The following is a 22,094-nucleotide window of genomic DNA, read 5'->3' on the forward strand; positions in this document are numbered from 1 at the left end:
CCGCCCCGGGTGCCCCGCCCGCCCTGCCCGGCCGAGCCAGCTCTGCCCCACGCACCCTCCTCCCTTCCCCGCGCCACCGCCGGCTGCGGCCGGTGCCCGGGACCCATCTACTTACTGGCGCGAACGCCTGGGGATGTTTGCAGAGCTGCCCCCCGAGCTGGCTCCCTTCCCGCCTGCGTGCGGCCCGGCCCGGCCCTCTCGGTGCCACCGACGGCGGCTCCGGCCGCCCCGCCGCGCCGCCCCCCGCCGGAGCCCGGGGTCAGCGGTGGCTGCCGGCCACCCCTCCCGCCGCCAAGCACACCGGTCTGCCGCCGCACCCCGGCTTTCCCCGTTTATTTAAAGGGAGTCACTGGCCCGGGGGGAGGCGGGTTTCCCAGCCCGCACCTTCCCGCTGCTGATGCCCGAGTCACCATCGCTCATTTAAACAAAGCGGCTACCCAGGTACGAGGCAGTGGCGGCCAGCCCTCCCAGGCGAGACCCAGCCGGTGCCGCACCACACGCCCCGGCCGGGGGGGACAGGGAAAGGGGGAGGGAAAGGCAAACAAAGCGTGGAGCCAGGCGTGCTGTAGGACGGGGGCGACCGACGTGCCCCAACCCCTCCCGCACTAGAGGATAGACTTCCCCGGGCGGCTTCTGCCCGCTGCCGCCCGCGACAGCGGTTTGCTGGCCGGCCCCTCTCAGGCACGCAGCCCCTCGCAGCCCCCTGGCTCCCTACTGTAGACGGGATGAGGTTTTATATTGGAAATGAGGAGGCAGGGGGAGGAGAAGGCGCGCACACGGAGCGATGAGTGTGCGGTGTCAATCAGAGGGGTTTTGTGTCTCCTTGACTCCTGATGGTCCGTGGCTGAGGTGTCCCGGGTGGCACCACAATGAATATGAATAGGGGTCCTTGCTAAATGGGACAGTCAAAGCGTACCGCCCTGAATAATGGCACGTCATCCTAACTAGACCATTATACATAGGAGGGCTCCTTTTGTCTCTGCTCTCTGCTGCAGCTCTATAAAAGCCCCTCTTTTTCAAGCTGAGGTTAGTCCAAGCACACACTAACTAGCCATCCTGTAAACAGGCTGAGTAACCGGGTGAGGGGAAAGAGAGAGAGAGAGAGGAGACACTGGAGAGAGAGGCTGAGGGGTTTTTCCTCATCCTCCAGCATTTCCAGCCCTTCGCTGGCAGACCCTGCCGTCCGTTTATTTCCTTTTCGTTTTGTTTTCTTTGCTTTTTGAAGAAGAGTTATCTTGTTCCACCACCTCGAGAGCAGGGAAGAGTTTCTTGCTCAGAAGCCTGAATACAATGAATTCTGACTCCAGCTCTGTCTCCAGCAGAGCTTCCTCGCCAGACATGGATGAGATGTACCTGAGAGACCACCACCACCACCACCACCATCACCACCACCAGGACAGCCGGCTCAACTCAGTCTCCTCCACTCAGAACGATCTGGTGCAGAAGATGTCTGGGGAAGGCCTCACCAGGAACGGTTCCAAGGCCGGAGGGGAAGGCAGCAAGTACAAAATCAAGAAGCAGCTTTCGGAGCAGGACCTGCAGCAGCTGCGGCTGAAGATCAATGGCCGGGAGCGCAAGAGGATGCACGACCTCAACCTCGCCATGGACGGACTGCGGGAGGTGATGCCCTACGCTCATGGACCTTCTGTGAGAAAACTCTCCAAAATCGCCACCCTCCTGCTAGCCAGAAACTATATCCTGATGCTCACCAGCTCCCTGGAGGAGATGAAGAGGCTAGTTGGGGAAATCTACGGGGGACACCACTCGGCCTTTCACTGCGGCACGGTGGGACACTCCGCCGGGCACCCGCCCCACGCTGCCGGCACTGTGCACCAGGTGCATCCCATCCTCGGCAGTGCCCTGTCCTCCGCCAACACCTCCTCCTCCCTCTCCGCCTCCCTGCCGGCCATCGGCACCATCCGGCCCCCACACTCCCTGCTCAAGACCCCCTCGACACCCCCCGCCCTGCAGCTCGGCAGCGGCTTCCAGCACTGGGCTGGCTTGCCGTGCCCCTGCACCATCTGCCAGATGCCGCCCCCGCCCCACCTCTCGGCCCTCACCGCCTCCAACATGGCCAGGATCTCGGGGGAGACCAAGGACCTCCTGAAGTGACTCGGAGGGGCTCCCCCGGCCGCTGGGGCTGCGCCGGAGCCGGGGCTCCCCCGGAGGGAGAGGGGGCTGCGCCGCTCCCCCCCCGGGCCGCCGACGGACCTGCCCCCCTGCCCCCGCCCGCCAAGCCCCCTGTAACACGGGATTAGCGTAGTAAGGACCTTGCAAAGGTAATGTTCCACCCGGCTCCTCGGGCGATGCTTTCTTATTATACTAAACTGGAAAAAAAAAGTCCCTGTTGTAAAAAGCCTGATGATGATAATAATAATAATGATAATAATGGTAATAATAATAATAATAATAATAATGCCGATTATGGTAATCAAATGTAAATGATTCCTTAAAATGTATGTAAAAGGAAAATCCCCCCGGGTTTTTCCTTTCTTTCCTTTCGCACGGCGACACCTCCGAAATTTCCCGTTCCAAACCTGGCTGCGGAAGCGCAGCGGCGGCCCAAGGTAGACCAGAGAGTGCGTGCATGCTTTCCGCCCCAGATTGTCACCCGTGGGACCGGTCACAGGCGGCTCCCCTGGCAACAGGGACTTCCGAGAGAATTCACTGAAGTTTTCGAGAGTGGTTTATGGTTTGGGGCTTTTGTGGTTTGGTGGTTTTTTGTTTTGTTTTTACAGATTTCGTTATGATGCGGGTTTGGTTTTTTGTTGTTTTGTTTTTGGTTTTTGTTTTGTTTTGTTTTGTTTTTGCTTTTCTTTTGTTTTGTTTTGTTTTGGGGGGGGGTGGTTCCGGTGGTTTTTCTTCTTCCCTCTGTGAAGAAAAATGAAAAAGAAATTAAACAAAAAAAGATGAAAATAGTGCAAAACACAGCACAACCCCCCAGCAGATCTATTTTGCCAAATCTCCCATCTCCTGCTCTCAGTGAAGTGTGTTGATTTAGCTGTCTGGGGTACAAATTTCTGTTGCTGGCTCTGGGTTTGTGAGTGTTTGCTGTTTGTGTTGTTGTTGTTGTTTTGTTTGTTTTTGTTTTCTTTTAAAATTTTTTTTGTTATGGTTTGGTTTTACATGCGGGTTCAGCTCTTGCCAGATCGGTGATTTGTATATCTAAATCGGAAGTTTTGTTGCTGTTTATTTCCTTTTCGATGCGTTTTCCTGGGACATTGTTTGAAATAATGTTATTCTTCATTCGTTTGTTTGTTTTCGGTTGGGGCCTCAAAGACACCACCATGTCTTTATTTTTTATATATTCTTGATAATAACTATCGATATATTTATTATTGACCAGTGTTTCTGGATGAGATTTCCAAATAAAGTAAAAAATTAATTCCAAGCTGCCTGTTTCGCTTTTGTCCGGGTCTGGAAGCTGAGAAAAGGCGCAGTATTTGATGTCTTTGGGTCTCGCCAGGACCTGCCGGGCCCAGCTGGAGGAGGCTGGCACAGCTTCGTGTGCCCTGCCTCGGGAGCAGCCACGAACCCGATGTCCCCAGGTGTGTGCGAGCCGCCGGGCAGGTTCCGGCAGCTTCCCAGCGGGCTGGCAGCCGTCGGGAATTGATCGGGGCGGTCCATGGCCAGTCCCGCAGCCGGCGCCGCCGCGGGAGGACGGGCCGCAGGCAGCGCTGGGGAATTTATGGGCAATAACTTCTTTTTTCTGTTGAGAACTAGTTTTCAGTCCTTTTTTTCGGGAGGGAAATGGTAGGATGGGCAGAGTTGGGAAGGCAGTTCTGCCCCGCCGGGAGGCGGCTCTCCATGGAATAGAGCGCGGCTGCCGGCTCCCAGCGCCCTGCGGCTCGGCACAAGGGAGCGAGGTCCTGCTGCACCCCCGGCCAAGCCCGACCCCTGCCTCACGAGAAAGGGGATGTCCGGGAGGCACCTGAAGAAACAGGAGAAGGCGACTCCCCCTGAGTCGTAAGCTGAGCGGTGACAGCGGAAGGATGGATGGGGCATTTAAACCGAAACGCCAAAAAACTTTCGGAAAGGCATCTGGGAGCGATCCGTGCCGGTGAGCGGGCTGTGAGATTCTGCAGCACCCAGGCCAGCGTTAAGACATAAGCACGCATACACAAAGATTTGAAAATGAAAATAATGTGTAACTGCCTCGAAAACACGAACTAACATGTCACATAAAAAACCTCCCTGCCCGAGGTAAATCCTTACAATTTAGTAATTTAGATCCTTACAATTCTAGTAATTTAGCAAGATGATGAAGTGATGCTGCAGTTTCCTTCCTTCCTTCCTTCCTTCCTTCCTCCCTCCCTCCCCGTGGAGGAGGTGCCCGTGCCGGACCGGGAGGTGACCATGGGGCGCACCAGTGGGGGCTGTTGTGGAGGGGCCCGGTGGGGTGACCCCCAGGTGCAGTCGGAGCTGTGCCTGGCGTTCTGTGCAGGGCGCGGAGCCGTCCCGGGGAGAGAGTCTGGGCTGGAGCCCCTGCTCGGCCCCGACGGCCAAAGCACTCTCACCCACACTCCCCCCTCTTCCCCGCTGTTGGCAGCGGCAGCCCGCGGCGCTGCTGGCGGAGGGAAAGCGAGCAGGGGGCAAACAGGAGCGGGGGCACCGCGGCAGAACAGCGGGAGCAGCAGGGAGCGGGCTGCCGGCCCCTCCTCAGCCCGCCCGACGCCCCTTCCCTGCGAGGCTGACACGGCTCCATCCGGGCCCCCATCCTCCCCGACTCCGCATCTTTCCCGGCCCTGCATTCCTCCCCTCGGCGCGGGGCGAGCGGGGTAGCCTTGGACGGGGCTGGGCTGTAAATTGCAGCTGAGAGGAGAACGAAGTCACCCCTCCCTGCAGGAGTGGCAGTGGGGTACCCGGACCCACCGCCATCCCCCGCAGTGCTGCCTCGCCCCGAAGCATCTCCCTCGCTTGGCCCCTTCGGTCCTGGGCATGGAGGGCCCCTTGCCTGAGCAAAAGGACTCTTTGGGGACATTTGATCCCTACTCAATCACACACAGGCATTCCGGGTTCTGTCTTCCCTTCCCTTCCCGTCCCTTCCCTTCCCTTCCCTTCCCTTCCCTTCCCTTCCCTTCCCTTCCCTTCCCTTCCCTTCCCTTCCCTTCCCTTCCCTTCCCTTCCCTTCCCTTCCCTTCCCTTCCCTTCCCTTCCCTTCCCTTCCCTTCCCTTCCCTTCCCCTGAACAACTTCAGTGACTTGCCCATGGGGACAGAAGGGGGAACTGTGGGTTTTCTTTGGGAGGGTTTCCCCTCACAAACAAACATGGGAAATAAAAAAAACCAGAAATTTTTCAAAAGGGGCAAGGGGAAGAAGGCTGAGGGGTAGAAATAGGAAAGAAGATCTGATGGTGGCAGAACCTGGCAGCACCCACCTTCTGGGCTCATCCCTGCCCGCTGATGGAGCTGTGGGGATGAGGCACAGCATGGTTTGCTACGGCACAGCACAGCTGGACTTAGCCAGCTTCTGGGATAGATGAGGAGAGCTTGGTGTTCTCAGGAAATTCCTTTCATTTCCATCACAAAAATGAATAATTTCTGTGTGCACATTTGTGAAATACATTTCTGTGTACACACACAATATAAATATAAATATAAATATAAATATAAATATAAATATAAATATAAATATAAATATAAATATAAATATAAATATAAATATAAATATAAATATCAGAGGAAGATGGACACTGCTGGTTCTCACTTTTGCATCCCCTTGCTGACCACTGGGTCCTGGCACAGCTGTGCTGTGAAGAAGGCAGGTGCTGCTCCTTGTCTCAGGGGAAAGCAGCAGCCCCTCCCTTCCCAGGGCTTCCTAGTTCCCATGGGGGAGGACCCTACTGCCTCTGCCACAAAATTGAAGCCAAAACACCAGGCACTGGTATGCAACCCTCTAAGTTGCAGGGTTCCTTTTCTCCCCACTCTCCCACCCCACCTGACAAGTCCAATGCAGTCAGTCCCCTCATGCCTCTTCCCCAGCTACATGGGGCCAGGGAAGAGGTGGGGGAGGGCTTGTGTTTTGATTAATATGGAAATAAAATGCAGAAATAGCAGCAGTACTTAGCTTCATTGCTTCAGTTTAGAGATTTATTGGTGAGGAGATAAACACTAGGCTGGGGGCCTTGCTCAGTAATTCACGGTTCCCATCAGTTATTACCAAATGAGCAAATAGTTTTTCTTTGAAGTCACAGAGGGGAAAAAAGGAATAATTTTTTTAATAGGTTGCTACCCCTTGCCTCTGGTCCAGACCACATCTGCTTGCCCAGCTGCCCTGATTGGGGCCCTACTCTCCAAGCAAAACTTATGAGTTAAATGTCTCTTAAAATGCTCGTGTCTTGCTCTGCCTCCCTCCTACTTTCTTTTGTATTTTCCTACTTGCTCCTGTCTAACTCTTTTAATGTTGTATTTTCTATTCTCTGAAGCTCCACTTTGCCTTCGGCAGAAGCAGGCAGGCATGGATTTGAGCTAGAAAGTGCTGTCACAAGATGACATCACGCTGCTGCCAGGGAAAACAAAAGGGCAAGATTGAGAGGCGGAAATGGGTACTTCGGGGGCACAAAAAGCCCTTCTCAGGTCTGAAACAGAAGCAGCACTAGTTGCTAAATAGAAGCTAAACACTAAAATGTAAGCAGACATTTTTCACCGAAGTTCTGTGAAATTGAAGGATTTGAGTTTGTTGCTTTGCTTTCAGTGTGTTAGAGATACCTAGAGACACCCACACTGTACTGCCTAGAATTGATCCAGAACCTGTGAACACTGATATTTTACTGGACCAGCAGGAGAGGTCAGGTGAGACATCCTAGGGCATCTCAGAGGCAGTGAATACCTATTCAGTTGAAGTGACTGAATTTAGCTTTGCAATTATAAAATGGTAGGAAAAATAAGTTGTAAAAGACCAATATAATCTTGGCACCAAATAGTGCCATGTCCCTAAGCCCCACCTTACTGTATTTTGAATAGGGAAACAAAGAAAGAACAAAATGGTCTAAAAAAAAAAAATAACCATGTCCCTAAGCCCCACCTTACTGTATTTTGAATAGGGAAACAAAGTAAGAACAAAATGGTCTAAAAAAAAAACAAAAAAACCTGCATATCGGAATCTTTGAGTAAAAAGCTACACTTAAACCAAAGAGAAAAAATAAAACAAAACCACCGCAACTTTTACAGAAGGATCTTCTCCCAGCAGCTTAACCACTTTTTGAACAAAGAAACTTAATTGTGGTTTAATTGTTAGTAATTTTGTGCTCTCTGTTTTTTCAAAAATCAGTTTGATTAAAACTATAAAAGGTTTTAGGGTCAAATGAATAAAACAAAAAGGAATTGCCAATCTTACATCACATCAGGGAGATGATACAGTCTTTGATGGAGCTGTATCTATATCTGTGCTCCCAAACAACAACTGCTCAGCATCCAAAAACTGCTGAGTTGGGGACACTGAACTGAGGACACCAGAAGGGTGAATGGAAGTACCTGTAGCTTGCTGACCCCAACAAACCTTCTACCATGCCTTGCATTTCTCTCTTCTGAAGCTGAAACAAACCCTTTTTGCCTGACATTGAAGTAAGCACATAGATAAGCACAGTGCAACTGCAGAAGAGTTAAGTTTGGCTGATGGGCAAAACTTCTTAAAAATTAATGTCATTGGTGAGGCTATGCAACCAAAATCTATGCCTAGATCCCCAAGTCTCTGAACCTGTGGTAGGTTCAGGATAGGGTTCTATATAGCCTTGGTAAAAAAACTGTAGATCTATATTTTAATTTAATATTTTTATGCTTGTTTTCTTTTCCCCAAAGTGTTGTGGCTGTTGACACATACATCTTGAAAGTTACCTAGCAGAGCAGCATCAGGGGCTGCCAAATAAGCAAGGGAAAAATGACAAGAAATGCAAAAGAATTTAGGGTTTAGGGTGAAGATGATTTGTGGAGACCCACAACTCAAAAACTAATGGATCCCTTGAAAAACAAGAGACTTGCACAGGGCCTGGTCCTGATGCCCTGTAAGCTAATAAAAACAGGTCAGACTAAATTTTTAAGACACAGATAACAGAGTCCCCACAAAACAGGGGAGGAATGGAACTGTGGTCTCTGAATGCATTTATCACCTCCAGAAAACCCTCTCCCATGTCAGGGATGTACTTGAGGGTGCAACAGTGCCTTAGTCCCACCACCAGAGGAAATAGTTATAAATTATTAATGAAAGGAAGTTGACATGTGTGTTATAAAAAATGGATTGTGTTTTTGGAAATGCTAAATTACTTTTCTGCATACTTACTCTTTGTGTTGGTTTTTGTTTTTTTTTTTTTCCTCTTATGTGTGTGTATACTTTTTTCTTTTTAATTTATTTTACTTTTCTTTTAATTGCTTTCTACCCAGTGGCTCTGACTATCACACACCAGGTGCTATTTCGCTGTGTTTCACCTGTAAATCATTAGGTGTCTCTCTGAAAAACCATGAGATTTAATTTGTATTTTTTAAAAAGCAGATAAATGTTTCACAACCAATAAAAACTTCTTTTACAAAACCTGACCTTCAACCTGAGGGAGTTGCAAGCCCCCATCCATGGGGTCAGAGGAAGAACAATAACATGACCACATGGAACATCCTCTCTCCTGACTTTTTAATTTTTGTTGATAAACAAAGACCTCTAAAGTGCCATACAGGAAGTAGACAACTAAACACGCAGTTTGTCCCTTGTGCTGCCCTACCTCATGCTTTGCAGGGAAATTTGCCATGGTGGATTTTGTGGCCTGTGCTGTCAGGTCTTCACACAGCAAATGAATTTTCAGGCACTAAGAGAAAAGCAGCTTGAAACATTTACTGGGAGAGCTTCTATTCCCAGTTTCAGCACTTGGCTTGCCTCCTTAAACTGCAAGTGACAGTAATTAGTCACAACATTGGTGGCCATGGGTGGCATGATGGTTTGCTTGAGCACAATGAGAATTGAGTTTGGACACCACTCCATGTAAGTGCTGATACTTATAGTACAGACACAGACCTGCCAGGGCTAGAAACCATGGAAACCTTGTGTGCACTTCCATGCAAAGGGCCGGATTGGTACCAGTGTCTGAACATCTCTGAGTCTCATAAACTGGCAAAGGACCTAAACTAGAAGGGTCTGAAGTCTTCATTTCCATGGGAGGTGGATGTAGCAGTTTCCAGACCTTTGTCACTGAAGTCCCCACACATCCAAGCTGTCTTTGCAGGGAATTAGGAGAGCAGTTACTGTGGGGCAGCTGCTCTGTGCCTATGGATGGGTCTAGCTGGGTCCTGAGTCCCTGCTGCCCTGCAGGAGTGGTCTGCAGACCTCTTGTGAGCCTGCTGTGTGCTGCCTGTCGTGCCTCCCCTTCTCTCAGTGTGTTTCTCTCAATGACTGCTGTGACCTTGGTCTCCTGAGGTGCTGTAGCGCAGCCGACCTTCAGGCATGGTCAGGTCCAACAGGCTCCATGTGTTTTGGAGGGTGCTTCCTGAGCAGGCTCCAGCCCACACTAGCCCTCTGGGTCACCTGCTCCTTGTGGCCTTGAGACCATATCTGTTAGCAGTGCATGTACCCTTTTTCTTTCTCACTGAGTATCTTTGGGAGATTTAGCTCTGTTCAATTTTGAAGCAGAATGAGGTATGCTCTTCAAAAGCACTTGAGCAAAGTGTTTGCAAAGCTTCCGGATCTCTGGTTTGCTTTTCTCCAGTTGCTTCAGCATGGTCCATTTGCCCTTTCCAGAGGTGTAGATGTACATCCCACTACTTCATACTTCCATTACTTGTGCCAGGACATGAGTTTTTCTTATTTGACTTAAGAGCAGCTGTGGATGCTTGCCTGCCTCACATCAGCAGTCTCTTCTGTCTGTTGGGTGCTCTAGGATTTTCCATTTCTCAGGGTTCTATAAGATGTCCAAGATTTCCATTCCAAGCTAGAATCATGGACTTCATCTCTCCTAGTAAATTAACCAGTGCTCCGTAATGTTTTCAGGCACTGTAGCTCAATTATTTATAGAGTCAAATTGTTACAACAGTTCCTGGCACGTTTTGGCTCCGGGCAGCTAGCACTCTCCTGAACAGTTCCCAGGCATGGTTTGGGGATAGCATAGGCCAAAGGCCAATCCCAGCAGGCAATTTGTGTTCAGCCACACTGCCTGGAAAGCAAGAATTTAATAATGTGGACACACGCCAGTCAGTGCCAGTTGGCTTCAGAGCTAGGTAATGGTCACAGGCATGTTCTCAGTCTTTTTCCCTTACAGAAAGCTTTTGCCCTTGTCATCTCTTTCTCTCCATATTACCAGGAGAATACATTTTCTTTGTGAAGTGAGATATTTATCAGAATTATTAACTGATCAAGGTCCCCAGTATTTGATTTGTTTCCATTACTTTTTGGCTTTCTCTGTTTATCTTTTCCCAGTTGTGCATGATTGGTTTATTGAACTATGAAACTGTAAAGAATGTCTATTTCTACTTTTGTGTCATGTGCAAGAAATCTTTCCTCTCTTCTGGGTTTCACATCAACATGGGGCAAAAGATGCCCATGACAGCCACTTTTTCAGTTCACAAATATGACACATAGACATAAAATAGCCCTCAGTATGAGAATTCTTCATATGTCCAGGGACAGCCCATCCTCGTCTATCATTAAATCTCCACCAAGAAAAATGAATCCACTCCCAAATTTGTAAGCAGCTGGGGAAAGCAGAGAGCTTTGTAGGAATCACATACCTTTTGGGAGAAGTGGTTCCAGGCACAGGCTGAATGAGAGGCTTAGGGCTTTCCCCTGGGACTTGTCTCCTCTTCTTTCCACCTGCTTAGACCAGGCGAGCTGTACTTACTGCACCATCCATCACTTGTTTCAGCATATTTCCACTTATCAATACAAAGCTATAATCCAAAGAGAAAAACTTTTCTTTCCTCTTTTTTATTGTGTTTTCCTAAAATGTTGCAGTGGGTTTTTTTCTTCCCACTGATGCATTTAATCAGTTTGGCAGCATGCCATCCATGATTTTGAGTCACAGCACTTTTTTTACAATGTCTTTGTGTCCAAAGTTTCTGCCCCAGATCCTGTCTCCTGACAAAACCTGCAGTAACTAAATACCCTGAACCAGATCAGCACTGATTGCTTCTTTGATTCTGCCCATGTAAATTTTAACCCCTAGATCTCTGGGGTTAACTCTGTTTCCAGCAACACAGCAGAAGGACAGCTCTCCTGTAAATGCAGTATCAGCATTCCAGTTCCTTCTCCCTTGGTCGTATTGGGTCAGGCTCCTTTACCTGGCCTGCCCCCATGAAGACAGCATGTCCCACATCTTGCAGGGCCCCACAGTCAGCAGGTGACCCTTTCTTTCACACTGTCAGGTTCAGTTGCTTGAACATCTCCTGCTCATCCCCTCACCCAACCACCAGCTCCATCCATCTCTCTCCATGGGCAGCTCTCTTCCTCCAGCTGCAGCATCTTCTCTTCCAGCCTTCGCTGCTGTGGTTGTCTCACCTTGCCATTGCATCTGCCTGACCATCTGTTGAATCATCTGCAATATAAATAACAGCTAGTGACAAATAATAGCTACAGATACCCTCCTGTAACAGTCTGGTGGCCTCACTGGACACTCGCCACTTTACAGCATCTTCTTATTTTTCCTTGCAAGTCACAATTATATGGTAATATTAAAGAGGGCTGTAATAGAGTCCTTGGGCTATCTTATGTAATTTTCACATTTTCCCCATAAGTGTTTGCTATTATTCAATTTCCCTTCTTCACAACTGTGATACTCTTCCCACTGGAGAGATCACAACAGGGCCTTATTCTATGCTTCAACACAGCATTAAATATACCCATCTGATTGTAACAGGTAAGGGGAATTCAGCTTTTAAAACTAATCATGTTTAATAATTTACCTCAGAAAAATGCAGAGAAGAAGTGAGACTAGTAGATTTCTCTACATCCTTCTTCACAGAGAACAGAATGTTTTAATCTAGATTATTGAGAAAGTGAAAACTTGCCTTATTGTGTTTGGTCAATAACAGGTCTTTACCTCACTGAGGCTTTTAACCTGCCCACAGACACCGACTTGGTCACTAGAGTGCTAAAAACATTCTGTAGCTGAGGAAGCTGATGCTTTATCCAGTAAATTCAGGGGCAGCTTTACCTAGAGGCAGCCTTGCAACAGGAATTTGTCCTCCATCTCACATCTTTCTGGCTACATTTGAATGCTGAAAATTAATTGCTTTAAACATATCTATGAAGGCAGTTGATGGCACAGACACAAGCCAAAGTAATCTTTGAACACTTGTGATGATCCTAATGGTGAGCATAGCTGAGTGGTATTTGAAAAACTTTGCTTTTTCACTCTTATACTCAATTCAGTTTAGGGATGTTCATAAAACTACTACATTTGACAAAGTGCTTGTTTCCTTCACCGGTTTCCTTGAACTATCAAGCTGACAACAGATTTTTGGTATAGATGGGATTGTTTGAGAAAAATTTTCCTAGGAAGCAGGCTCACTTCTTCAGCAAAGTTACTTCACTTTGTTGTGCTCATCTCTCAAGGTATGCAAGCTTCTTTTGCTGGGTGCAGCTCAGGGGAAGGAGGAGAATAAGTCTCAGAGCTTTCAGCTCTTTTTTTTTTTTTTTTTGTTTTGGAGATGACCTTAAACCCACTTGCTGAAGGTGCTTATTTCCTGCAGGTCAAAGATGGGCAGGAGTTTCCTAAACAGCACATTTTATTCATGACCTGCCCTTGGCTATGGAGCTGCCTGTAAGGATGCTGTCTGCCCATCCCCTTCTCAGCTCTCTCCTGTGGAGCCCCTGCAGCCCACCAGCACCGGGGACCACAGGCAGTGTCTGTAAAGAGATGCTCGATATACTGTACAACCAGAGCTGCCTGGCCAGAGCTGCAGGGGAGCCTCCCAGGGCTCTGCACCCTCTGTACCTCTGTGGAGAAGCTGGGCTAGCTGTGAGGCAGTCTGGGGCTGTAGGATACGCCTCTGATGGCAGTGCTGACCTCAGCTCACTCCTTGGCCTCTGACAGGGCTTTGCAGATACACACAGGATCAGAAGGTATGACTGACTGGTTGCTCAGGTTATGTGCTCAACTGGAACTTGGAAAGGCACAGAAATTTTTGGTCTGGACCAAAATCCCAGTAGCAGCAGCTCCAGAATTAGGTGGTATTTATCCAAAGATGGGGGGGAAATGACCCCTGAAGATGCTCATTCTCCCTTCCTTCCACAACCTCCCTAACACACACAGTGCGCATACAGTGAGTTTCCCTTCCCCCTTCTCCCTAAACTTTTAGGCCAGCTCCATGCATTTCAGAATTACTGTGGACATGGTTTCTAATTTTTTTTTTTTTTCACTAAAAACAAAACCAACTAGATTGGGTTAAAACTGGTTAAATCCCTCAGGACCTCAGTAGTATTTTAAAACATATGTGAAGGGGAGGAACCATTTTTTGCACATCCTGAAGAATATAGCTGACATATGGACCATTCAAAGGGAATTTTTTTCAGGCCATTGGCCATGCATGAATGGCTGGGCTTATACAGTGGGGATCCAAGATACGATGGGGATCTTCTCCCAAAAATTGGGCTTTCTATGTAGCAAGAGCAGATCCTGTAGGTGCTAACCATGCTGCAGGCTCTCAGAGCTGGTAGCAGGCCCAGCTGGGGGGCAGGAGTGGGCTGGAGCAGCGCAGTTGCACTGCAGCAGGCTTTGGCTTGGAGGGGAAGTGTGTCCCCCCTGTGAGCCTACCCCAGCAAAGCCTGCCCCATGTGGCCCCACTTCTGCTCCTCTCCATCATAAGCTTTCTCCTAGCCGTGCTCACTGGTGCTTGCTGCTCCAACCATGACTTTACTGTGACTGGGTGTCATTGCAGTGCCACAGGTAGATTTAGCACCTCAATCATTTTTCCGCTAAATACTTCCAAGGCCGCAGAGAAACACCTTGTAAATCTTTTTACTTCCTCAGAAAACAACCCCAAAAACCCTAAACCACAAAGCAAAACAGAACAAAACCAACAACAAACCACAAGGAAGTTCAGGGAAATAAACCCCTAAATCGAATTTCTTGCTTTAGAACTGCTTTACATATATCACCACCAACCAGCATGTAAATTTTAGTCAGCTACTGGACTAGTCTTTTAAAGAAGTTGAAAAATGGCCCTGCATCCTCAAAGGACACACCTGTTATCTGAAACAGTTTTTAACCAGCTTGTTAAGCAGCTTTGACAGATCAAAGACCCCGGACAATGGGCACAAACTTTAACAATAGTTTAGCCTTGAGCAAAAGCTTCTGTCAAAGCAAGGCTTGTGCCAGTAGTATTATGGCCTGCAATTGAAAATAAATTTTACTTGAATAAGTACCTCAGCCCGATCAGAGGCACTGCCGCCAGGGAGACAAAAGCAGTTGGGGATAAGTTATTGACTCCACTGACAGCATGAATGAAGTTCATTATGCCAGCCCACTCTTGGTAAATGTGTCAGGTTTTAAACTGAATTAGGTGGCAGGTGCATGGACCATTTTCCTGCCCCCCTTGAGACAGTAGAGGGCCAGCCATCACCTGATTCTACAGACAAATGTTTAGATTTGGTTTTCATATCGCACGGGCACAAGTGACAGCATATTTAAATCATAAATAAGGTTTCCTGAAAGCCCTTGTCTATCCCACTTTCTCTCTCCGTCCCCTGTAGCTGGCTGGCAGTGCTCCCATCTCCTTGCCTGCTGGACCCTGGAGGTGGGTTTGCCTCCCGCCCACTGCCCCTTCCACAGCCCCCCTTGTGCTCCCTGTTCCTCTCTGCCTTGGGGACGTAAAGGGTTTGGGCTTCCACAGGCCACCTCTGGGTCCAGGCCTGAGCCAGAGGGAAATCCTGACCCTTCTGCTCCAGTCTGGCTGACACTGCACACAGCATGTTTCCAACTTCAGCAGGGTCTGGATCAAGCCCTGCCATAGCTGATTTAATGTGACATATATATATATATATTTAAGCCTATATATATATTGTGATATATATATATATATATATATATATATATATATAGGCTTAAAGAGATTGAATCCAGACATCCTATGTTAACCTTCAGAATTAATTTCTACACTAAAAGAGTATTTAATCCTTGCAAGCCTCTGATGACAAACATCACTGTCATTGCAATGTCACAGAAATACAGGCCAGATCAGAAAGAAGTGGTATGAAAAACATACATGTATCTATGTGTGTTTGTATATGCAAACAAAACCACATACAAAAATACAAAATCATCTATATATGTACCAGTTTTTAAAAATTTTGCTAGAATTCAAAGAAATAAGGTGACAATCTGGCATAATTTGATATTTCTCTGTTTTAAGACTGATCAGCTGTTTCAAGATGTATCTTTTATTTATTTTTGCATCTGCATGTTTTACTTGAAAATATTTTGGTTTATAGTCTGCCAGGGCCTAGAAGGATAATGCAAGATCAGCTGAACTTCAGATACTTTGGATGCCAGCTCTCATTACTTAATCATGAGACATAGGACTATTAAGACTCTTAAAAATGAAAGCCTTGTTCTCTGACCATAGAGGGAAGAGTTGGCATATGCCTTTGGCTGCATGCCTTATTTACGTTAATGAGCAAGTAAGATCCCTTCCCCCTGTGAAGGAGCAGAGCCTTCCTTCTCCTGACACTTTTGGGATCTGATGCCTGAGTTAGTTATTAAGGGAAGTCTTTTGCTTTTGGACAGCATTTTGGACACATGGGGGTACTTTTTATGCACTTGAGCCACTAAAACTTTCAAGAATGTCTTTACAAGTCTGAAAATGTCTTGTTTCGTTGTGTTTTTTTTCGCCCTCCACATCCTGAAGGTAGAGCCTTTGTGTTTGTCCGCTTAACAGCCTCTGAACTAGACAACAGTGTTTGAATTTTAATAAAATTTACTTGTCTCCTTTCTCCAGGGATTTCAAAGGGCTGAACAAACACTACCTTGCCCTCCAACACTCACTTGAAGAAAAGTGTTATTGCTGCTCCTCAAAACTGAGAGCCAATTCCTAAAAGAAGGGATGAGGCTTGCCCAATGTCACAAGCAAGTCTGTGGCAGATTCACACTCCAGCGGGTGTTTTAGCTGTCAGATAGTGCTTCACCCCCCAACACGACATTGCTAAAGATGCATTTGGCTCAGTTCACAGTTGTATTTAGTACACCTGTTAATACAGACATATCAAACCCTTTCTTTTTCTGGCTCCAATGCAAATAGATTGAGGAAGTTTCACCCATGGACCCCCCCAAAAGAGAAAATGTTTCTTCCCCCATACAAAAATCTGGAAAAACAAAGTAGGCTTATTCTTTGGGGCTATCTAAAGACTGCTGTGTGTCAACACACAAAATCATTTCTCACAGTGGTATCACTTGCTGGATATGTTCCTTCCCTCCAACTACAGCAGATGGTGTTTCATAGTTGGTCACAAATGGCTGTCAGCGAGCGTTTGTCTGCCTGCCAGTAACCTGTAGTTTGGGGACTCCCTCGGAGAGTGTACCACCACTGACTCTGCTGATAGCAGCATCTGAGAAAATGATCCGTCCTTTCTTGTCAGGCACAAAATTAGCTATCTCATTTTCAAACTGTTGACAAGGGGGATATGAAAGAAATAAGGGCCATGCTGGCTCAGATGATGTTTCTTCAGCTCTGGTTTGAGGCAGCGAGCGCTGGTTACAGAGCAGAAGCCGCCTTTACCACAGCAAATATTGACCTCTGCTGAAAGGTGGGGACACAAGCACAGCCCTCTCCGTGTGTCAGGAATTTGCATGGCATTTCCAGCTTTCCTAAGCTCAGTTTAGATTTCTCTTGGCCAGTGTTAGGAATGAGAAAAATATGACCTTTGGTGAAGTTGCCCTGTAGCAGGAAAAAAGCATTTGATGGGCTAAAGGTCCCAGTGCACCAGCCAGGTTTGCTGCTCTCTACACATGCATGAGGAGGAGGCAGCCAGGCAGCCCAGCATCTGCTGTGACTGCTGCCTTGTCCCAGAAGCCAGAAATGGGAGGCATGGGAGAAAGAGAGACAGCAGAGATGGAGACCAAATACATCTGTATTTGGAAAACAGTTTTGGAAATTTTGCAGCGACTTGTAGTGGCAGTCATTACGTTAATGGTGCACATCCACATTTTAAACACTTGCAGCTACAACTCCAAGTATTTTATTTCAACAGAAGTCCTAAAGATGAGTGCATGCAGCAAAGCTGAAGGCTCTCCACTGCAGCTATCTCAGGTAGGATCTGGGCTGGTAAAGCTGACTGGCCTCACCTGCCTTAGCCAGGGTAGGGGTTCCCTCCAGCTACATCTGGAAGAGGGGGTGTGTGTTTCTCCTGCATGGCACTCCTGCCAAAGGGATCTGGTGATAGAGTGTATTCCAGTGCTCCAGTTTTCACATATGTCAAGAATTGCATGCATCAATCCTATGTAGAAAAAATTCCTGCACTGGTCAGTAGAAAGGCAGGTTGTATCAGCACCAGTTACTATAGACAGCAATTTTCCTGCTCTAGTTCTGACCTGCTGGAAGATTTTTAAACAAAGCCCATTTACAGAATTTCGCTTCCACAATGCACAGATTGTAGAATAAGTATAATATTGTAGAATTCCTTTTCATCCTAAATGTATCTGTCTGAGATAAAAAGATAAACCAAGAACTTAGGGCCTTCAAAAGAGAAATTAGGACTACTTTGGAAAACATCAGAGTGATCCATCTGAAGTGACATTTCCTAAAAAATCAGGATTGCTTTGCTTCAGCTTCCATATTTTTGTCACTGAACTGACGTTAAAAATAAAAAATACTAAATTATTAAATAGTTGAAAGTACAAATATTGATTTCCAATGAACATTTTCATCCACAAAAATTTTTGCTTCACTGGAATCATATTTGAAATTAAATTTCAACTATTTCAACAAAAGAGATTTTTTAAAGACTATTGAAAGTGGAATCTACAAGGAAAGTTGAAAATAAAGTCTCCAATCTTGGTCCTGATGCTTAAAATCTATAATGATATAGCAATTTTTCATTTTCCCTGAGTTTCAACACTAATTTTTTATTTTGATTTTTCATACATGAATGTCTGTCTGTTTCTATTCTCCTTTGACTACAAGGATTTTTCTGGGAAAAATAAAGAGGGAACACAGAGGAGGCAAAGCTACCCGCAGAATGCAGTGCGACCTCAACTCAGGTGCCCCGTGAGGATTAAGAAGTATCTGTTCCATGGCAGATCAGAATGAGTGCAAAAGGAGAATGATGACTAGACCAAGCTTGATCCTCAGCAGGGGCCTTGTGCCCTGGCTTGCATCCAGCAATGTGTTCAAGCACAAAGTCTGAGTGAGACAACACAAATATCTAAGGTTAAGCACATATGTGAATATTCTTACGACATTTCAGTTGGGAACATTTATAGAATCTGGCTAAGAGTGGTTGTATGGCTCCTTATAAGGGTACATTTAAACCCAGCTCAGCTTACACTACTACCTGCTAGGTCATTTAGCTCTGATTTTGGTTTGCCCCGGTATGTTGCTGTGTTTGTGCATGGACTGGGCATATGAGTGTGAAGGTCATATCCTTGACCACTTACAGATAGATTATGAGTAACTTAATGACAAAGATGCCCAATATCTTGAGTTTTTTTTTTAGGGCCATAGTGAAGGGCCTTATACAACAAACTGAGTAGCCATTTCTCAGGCAGCTCTGCTTCAGACAAAGATCCCAAAAGAAAAGGCTGTTGAAAATCCCAGAGAGTCCAGCATCTTCCGAACAGAGGGCATTCCCTTTTGAGAAAGTCCATGTGGGTAGAATTTGCTTTGTAGATGTTTTCAGAACATACCACTAAGGTTTTCTACTTTCCCTTTGAAAGCACTACAATTGTCTGAAAGGCTGGAGAATGCATATGGCCATGTGAGTTTACATTTTCCCAAACCACCACTTCCTGCTTCAGTGTGAGAGGCATTCATGCTTAGGGCAAACTGCTCCTCTGAATCAGTATCTTGACTCTTCACACTGTTGACCAGTGCTTTCAGGAAACCTTATTTATGATTTAAATATGCTGTCACTCTTCAGTCTTCACATTATTGACTTTGGCTAAGACCTCTGATGCTCAGAGATAACACAGTGGCCACTTCAGTGGTCAGCCTGTGATTGATTAAACACTTCCAGCCCAGAGGTCCAATTTAGTCAAAAAAAATGGAGCCACTTCAGAGCAGTGTGGTCTGTTGTGTGGCCCATCACTGAGGCCACCTTCAACAGCCAGCTGCCATGGTCAATAAAGTTGGTTCATCTCACTGAATGCGAGGTATGCACAGAGTTTGGGAAGTCACCAATTTGATGAAGAGAGATGGCCTGCACCAGGAAGATGACACGACTGTTGAGGCAGTCTGCAATGCTCTCATGCACTATGGGGAGCTCTGCTGCCACACACAGTGAATCATGTGCTAGTCCAGGACTCTGAAGGCAGGGATGGATTTGTGGGTTTACACGCATCAGGAAGTCCAGTAGTACAGCATCTGAGCATCTGGCTCATTTTGGGCACCTGAGCATTTGAGCATCTGCCTCAAGTTGGCAGTGGTGGATGTACAGGATGAACAAGCATAAGGCCATTTCATGGATTTGGTTGGGACAAGAAGATGAGGAAATAAGTTAATTGGGGAACATTGTAGAGCATTTCTGAGTTTTTCTACTGCTCCATTAGAAAATATTTAAAACATAGTTTCTTAGCTTGCTAATATCTACCTTGCTTAACATGATCTTTTCCCTCTGTGTTTGTCTCACTATTTTTACTAGGTTTCTTGTCTATAGTCAAGCTGGAAAAAGTTTTCTTTTGCATGCAAATTCCATTAGCTTTTTGATAAAGTTGTCAAGGAAAAATGCTGGTACTGTGCCATATGGAAGCATTTATTCACTACCAAGTATGTAAATTAGATTACATCCTTGATGGCAGCTGTGTTAATTAGCATATCTTGGGCTCCTGCTTGCTGCAACTGGACCCAAAGTTTGTATTTTTCCTTTTTTTTTTTCTTTTTTCCAAGCTACTCATGGGACCTTCACAAACCTTGTTAACCCAGCCCGACCTGCCTCAGATCCCTGCAAGGGTCCCTCTGAGGATTAAAAATTCCTTGCAGCATTTGCCTTCTGCCAGAGTTCCTCCAGCTGAAGATCTTGGTGGGGCTGAGGAGATTAAGGGGAACCCCTTGGGGACCGAGGAGATCTGCTTCACAACACGGCTTTAAATGCTGACTGGACCTATTACGAGGCACAGAAGCTCTGCAAGGGTTCTCAAGTTAATTAGGGGAACTTGCCAAGGCCTGTCAGACACTTGGTGGTCATCACTGGATCCTTCAGACTTTTGGCAAAGCTTCGGAGACGGCGACATGCCAGTGAACGGCTCTGGCTGTGCTAAGTAACCACGACTGCATTCCCCCAGAGTTACCACTGTTTCCTGGAAATAGCAAAAGCGACTTAGCAACTCATGAATTTCTCAGCAAACCACGTCTGCTACTTCTTGCCCCCCCAAAATTTTGTCCCAAACGCCTTGAAAGTCATCAATTGGTCAAAATACTCAATTTTCCTGTTTTGCCTCAGACTTGATGGAATAATTTATATAGGTGCTTGCACCTTGAACCTGACACATCTGGGGAGCTTTGTGAAGCAATAATGGTATATGAATTTTCAATGTATTGAAAAACACTGGAGTGAAAATTTGTTCTCTGGAACATAGAATAGTGATGGTTTACCTCTTCAAAATCCATTAGTCTCAATATAATGCATTTGTCAGCCAGAGCCTATAGCTATTTCCAGGACAGCAGACGAGTGTCATGTTTCCACCACAAAAAGTGAGATTTTTTTCTCAACAAGACAAAATAAACTTAGAAGAGCCTAAAGGATGTGGTTGACAGCAGCACTAGATCTCCTAAACAAGGGCACTTTGCAGAGGAGACATGAATCAGAAATGCCAACTGCTTGTCATTTTCAGTCATGACACCAGTTACAAAAATGAGGATGCTGATGTTATTGCTGCAGTTATATTCTAACCAGCTCACACGTGTTCAGCCAAGTTTTGCATTGTGTACAGCAAACAAAAGCTGATATTGTTAAACCTAAGGAATATGTCCCATTATGTGCAGATGTGTTACCCTCTGTTTTCATCAGTTCAGTCATAGGATGATGGCTAATGAAGCTCTGAGATTTAAATTTTACATCTCTTCCTTCACTGCATCCTGACACGTATGTCCAGACTCATAATGTAAATGAACAGATAACATCCTGTGCACAGATTTATTGCATCTTGCCCTGCTTTCATCTGTACAACTGAGAGCAGCAGTAGAATAAGAACTTGAAGGAAGTTTAGAGACTCATCAGCCTCATTCTGCAAGTATTTTTATGGGAAAAACTCCTGCAGACAAACCATCTTCAACAAACACAGAGCTCAACAACAGAGTTTAAGAGCACTGAGAAAGAAAAGTAGCACTCTCCTTTGAAGTGTCCACTCAGACAGTACAACTTGGATTAGGATGTAAGTGATATAAGTGCTTTTCAGAACTTCTGTTTTGCAGTAGTTTTCCAAATATAGACATTGTTATTATCCAAGTATTTGACTGGCATAAACCAAGTTCTTATGCTTTCAATTAATTTTAAAGCAAACATACGTTTCAGTGAGTTGCTAAAACACAGAACTCAAAATAACCACAGAGTAAAGCCCAGTATTGACACTCATCTTCATAAGGCCAAGGTGTCACTTGACGTGACAATGAGTCAGGAGACTCTAAGCAGGAGATGTACTCTCCTTGATGCACTGATTCTCCTGCAGCCCTGTATTTCTAAGGTGTTGATGCCAAAGATTTGTGGACCATGATTCAGGCTCCTCAGTACTAACTACTCTGTACTTGCCATTACTATTGAATAACAATGGTGAAAATTATTCTTATGCTATTGTCAATTCTTCAGGAATCTGAAAGTCTTGTATCAGATGTATGCAAAGATGTATGCACAGGGCAGGCCATAGTTAAGGAAATGAAACACCAGTTTTCTTCATTTCCATAGATCTAAGACTTCTTACTTTTCAAACTCAATTTTCCACCACTCTAAAGAATATGCATCTTCTTTCCTCTTGTGAAA

The 22,094-nt window shown here is 46.2% G+C and overlaps 1 protein-coding gene across 1 annotated transcript; it reads left to right on the forward strand.

The window, feature by feature from the left end:
* Positions 1–1,290: 1,290 nt before the first annotated feature.
* Positions 1,291–2,112, forward strand: OLIG3 (oligodendrocyte transcription factor 3). The gene has a single exon (XM_041470108.1). It carries the CDS (start codon positions 1,291–1,293, stop codon positions 2,110–2,112), a length of 822 nt encoding a protein of 273 aa, XP_041326042.1.
* The last annotated feature ends 19,982 nt before the right edge of the window (positions 2,113–22,094 follow it).

Source organism: Pyrgilauda ruficollis, unplaced genomic scaffold (assembly GCF_017590135.1).
Source record: "Pyrgilauda ruficollis isolate IOZ18807 unplaced genomic scaffold, ASM1759013v1 scaffold24, whole genome shotgun sequence".
NCBI classification, from domain to species: Eukaryota; Metazoa; Chordata; class Aves; order Passeriformes; family Passeridae; genus Pyrgilauda; species Pyrgilauda ruficollis.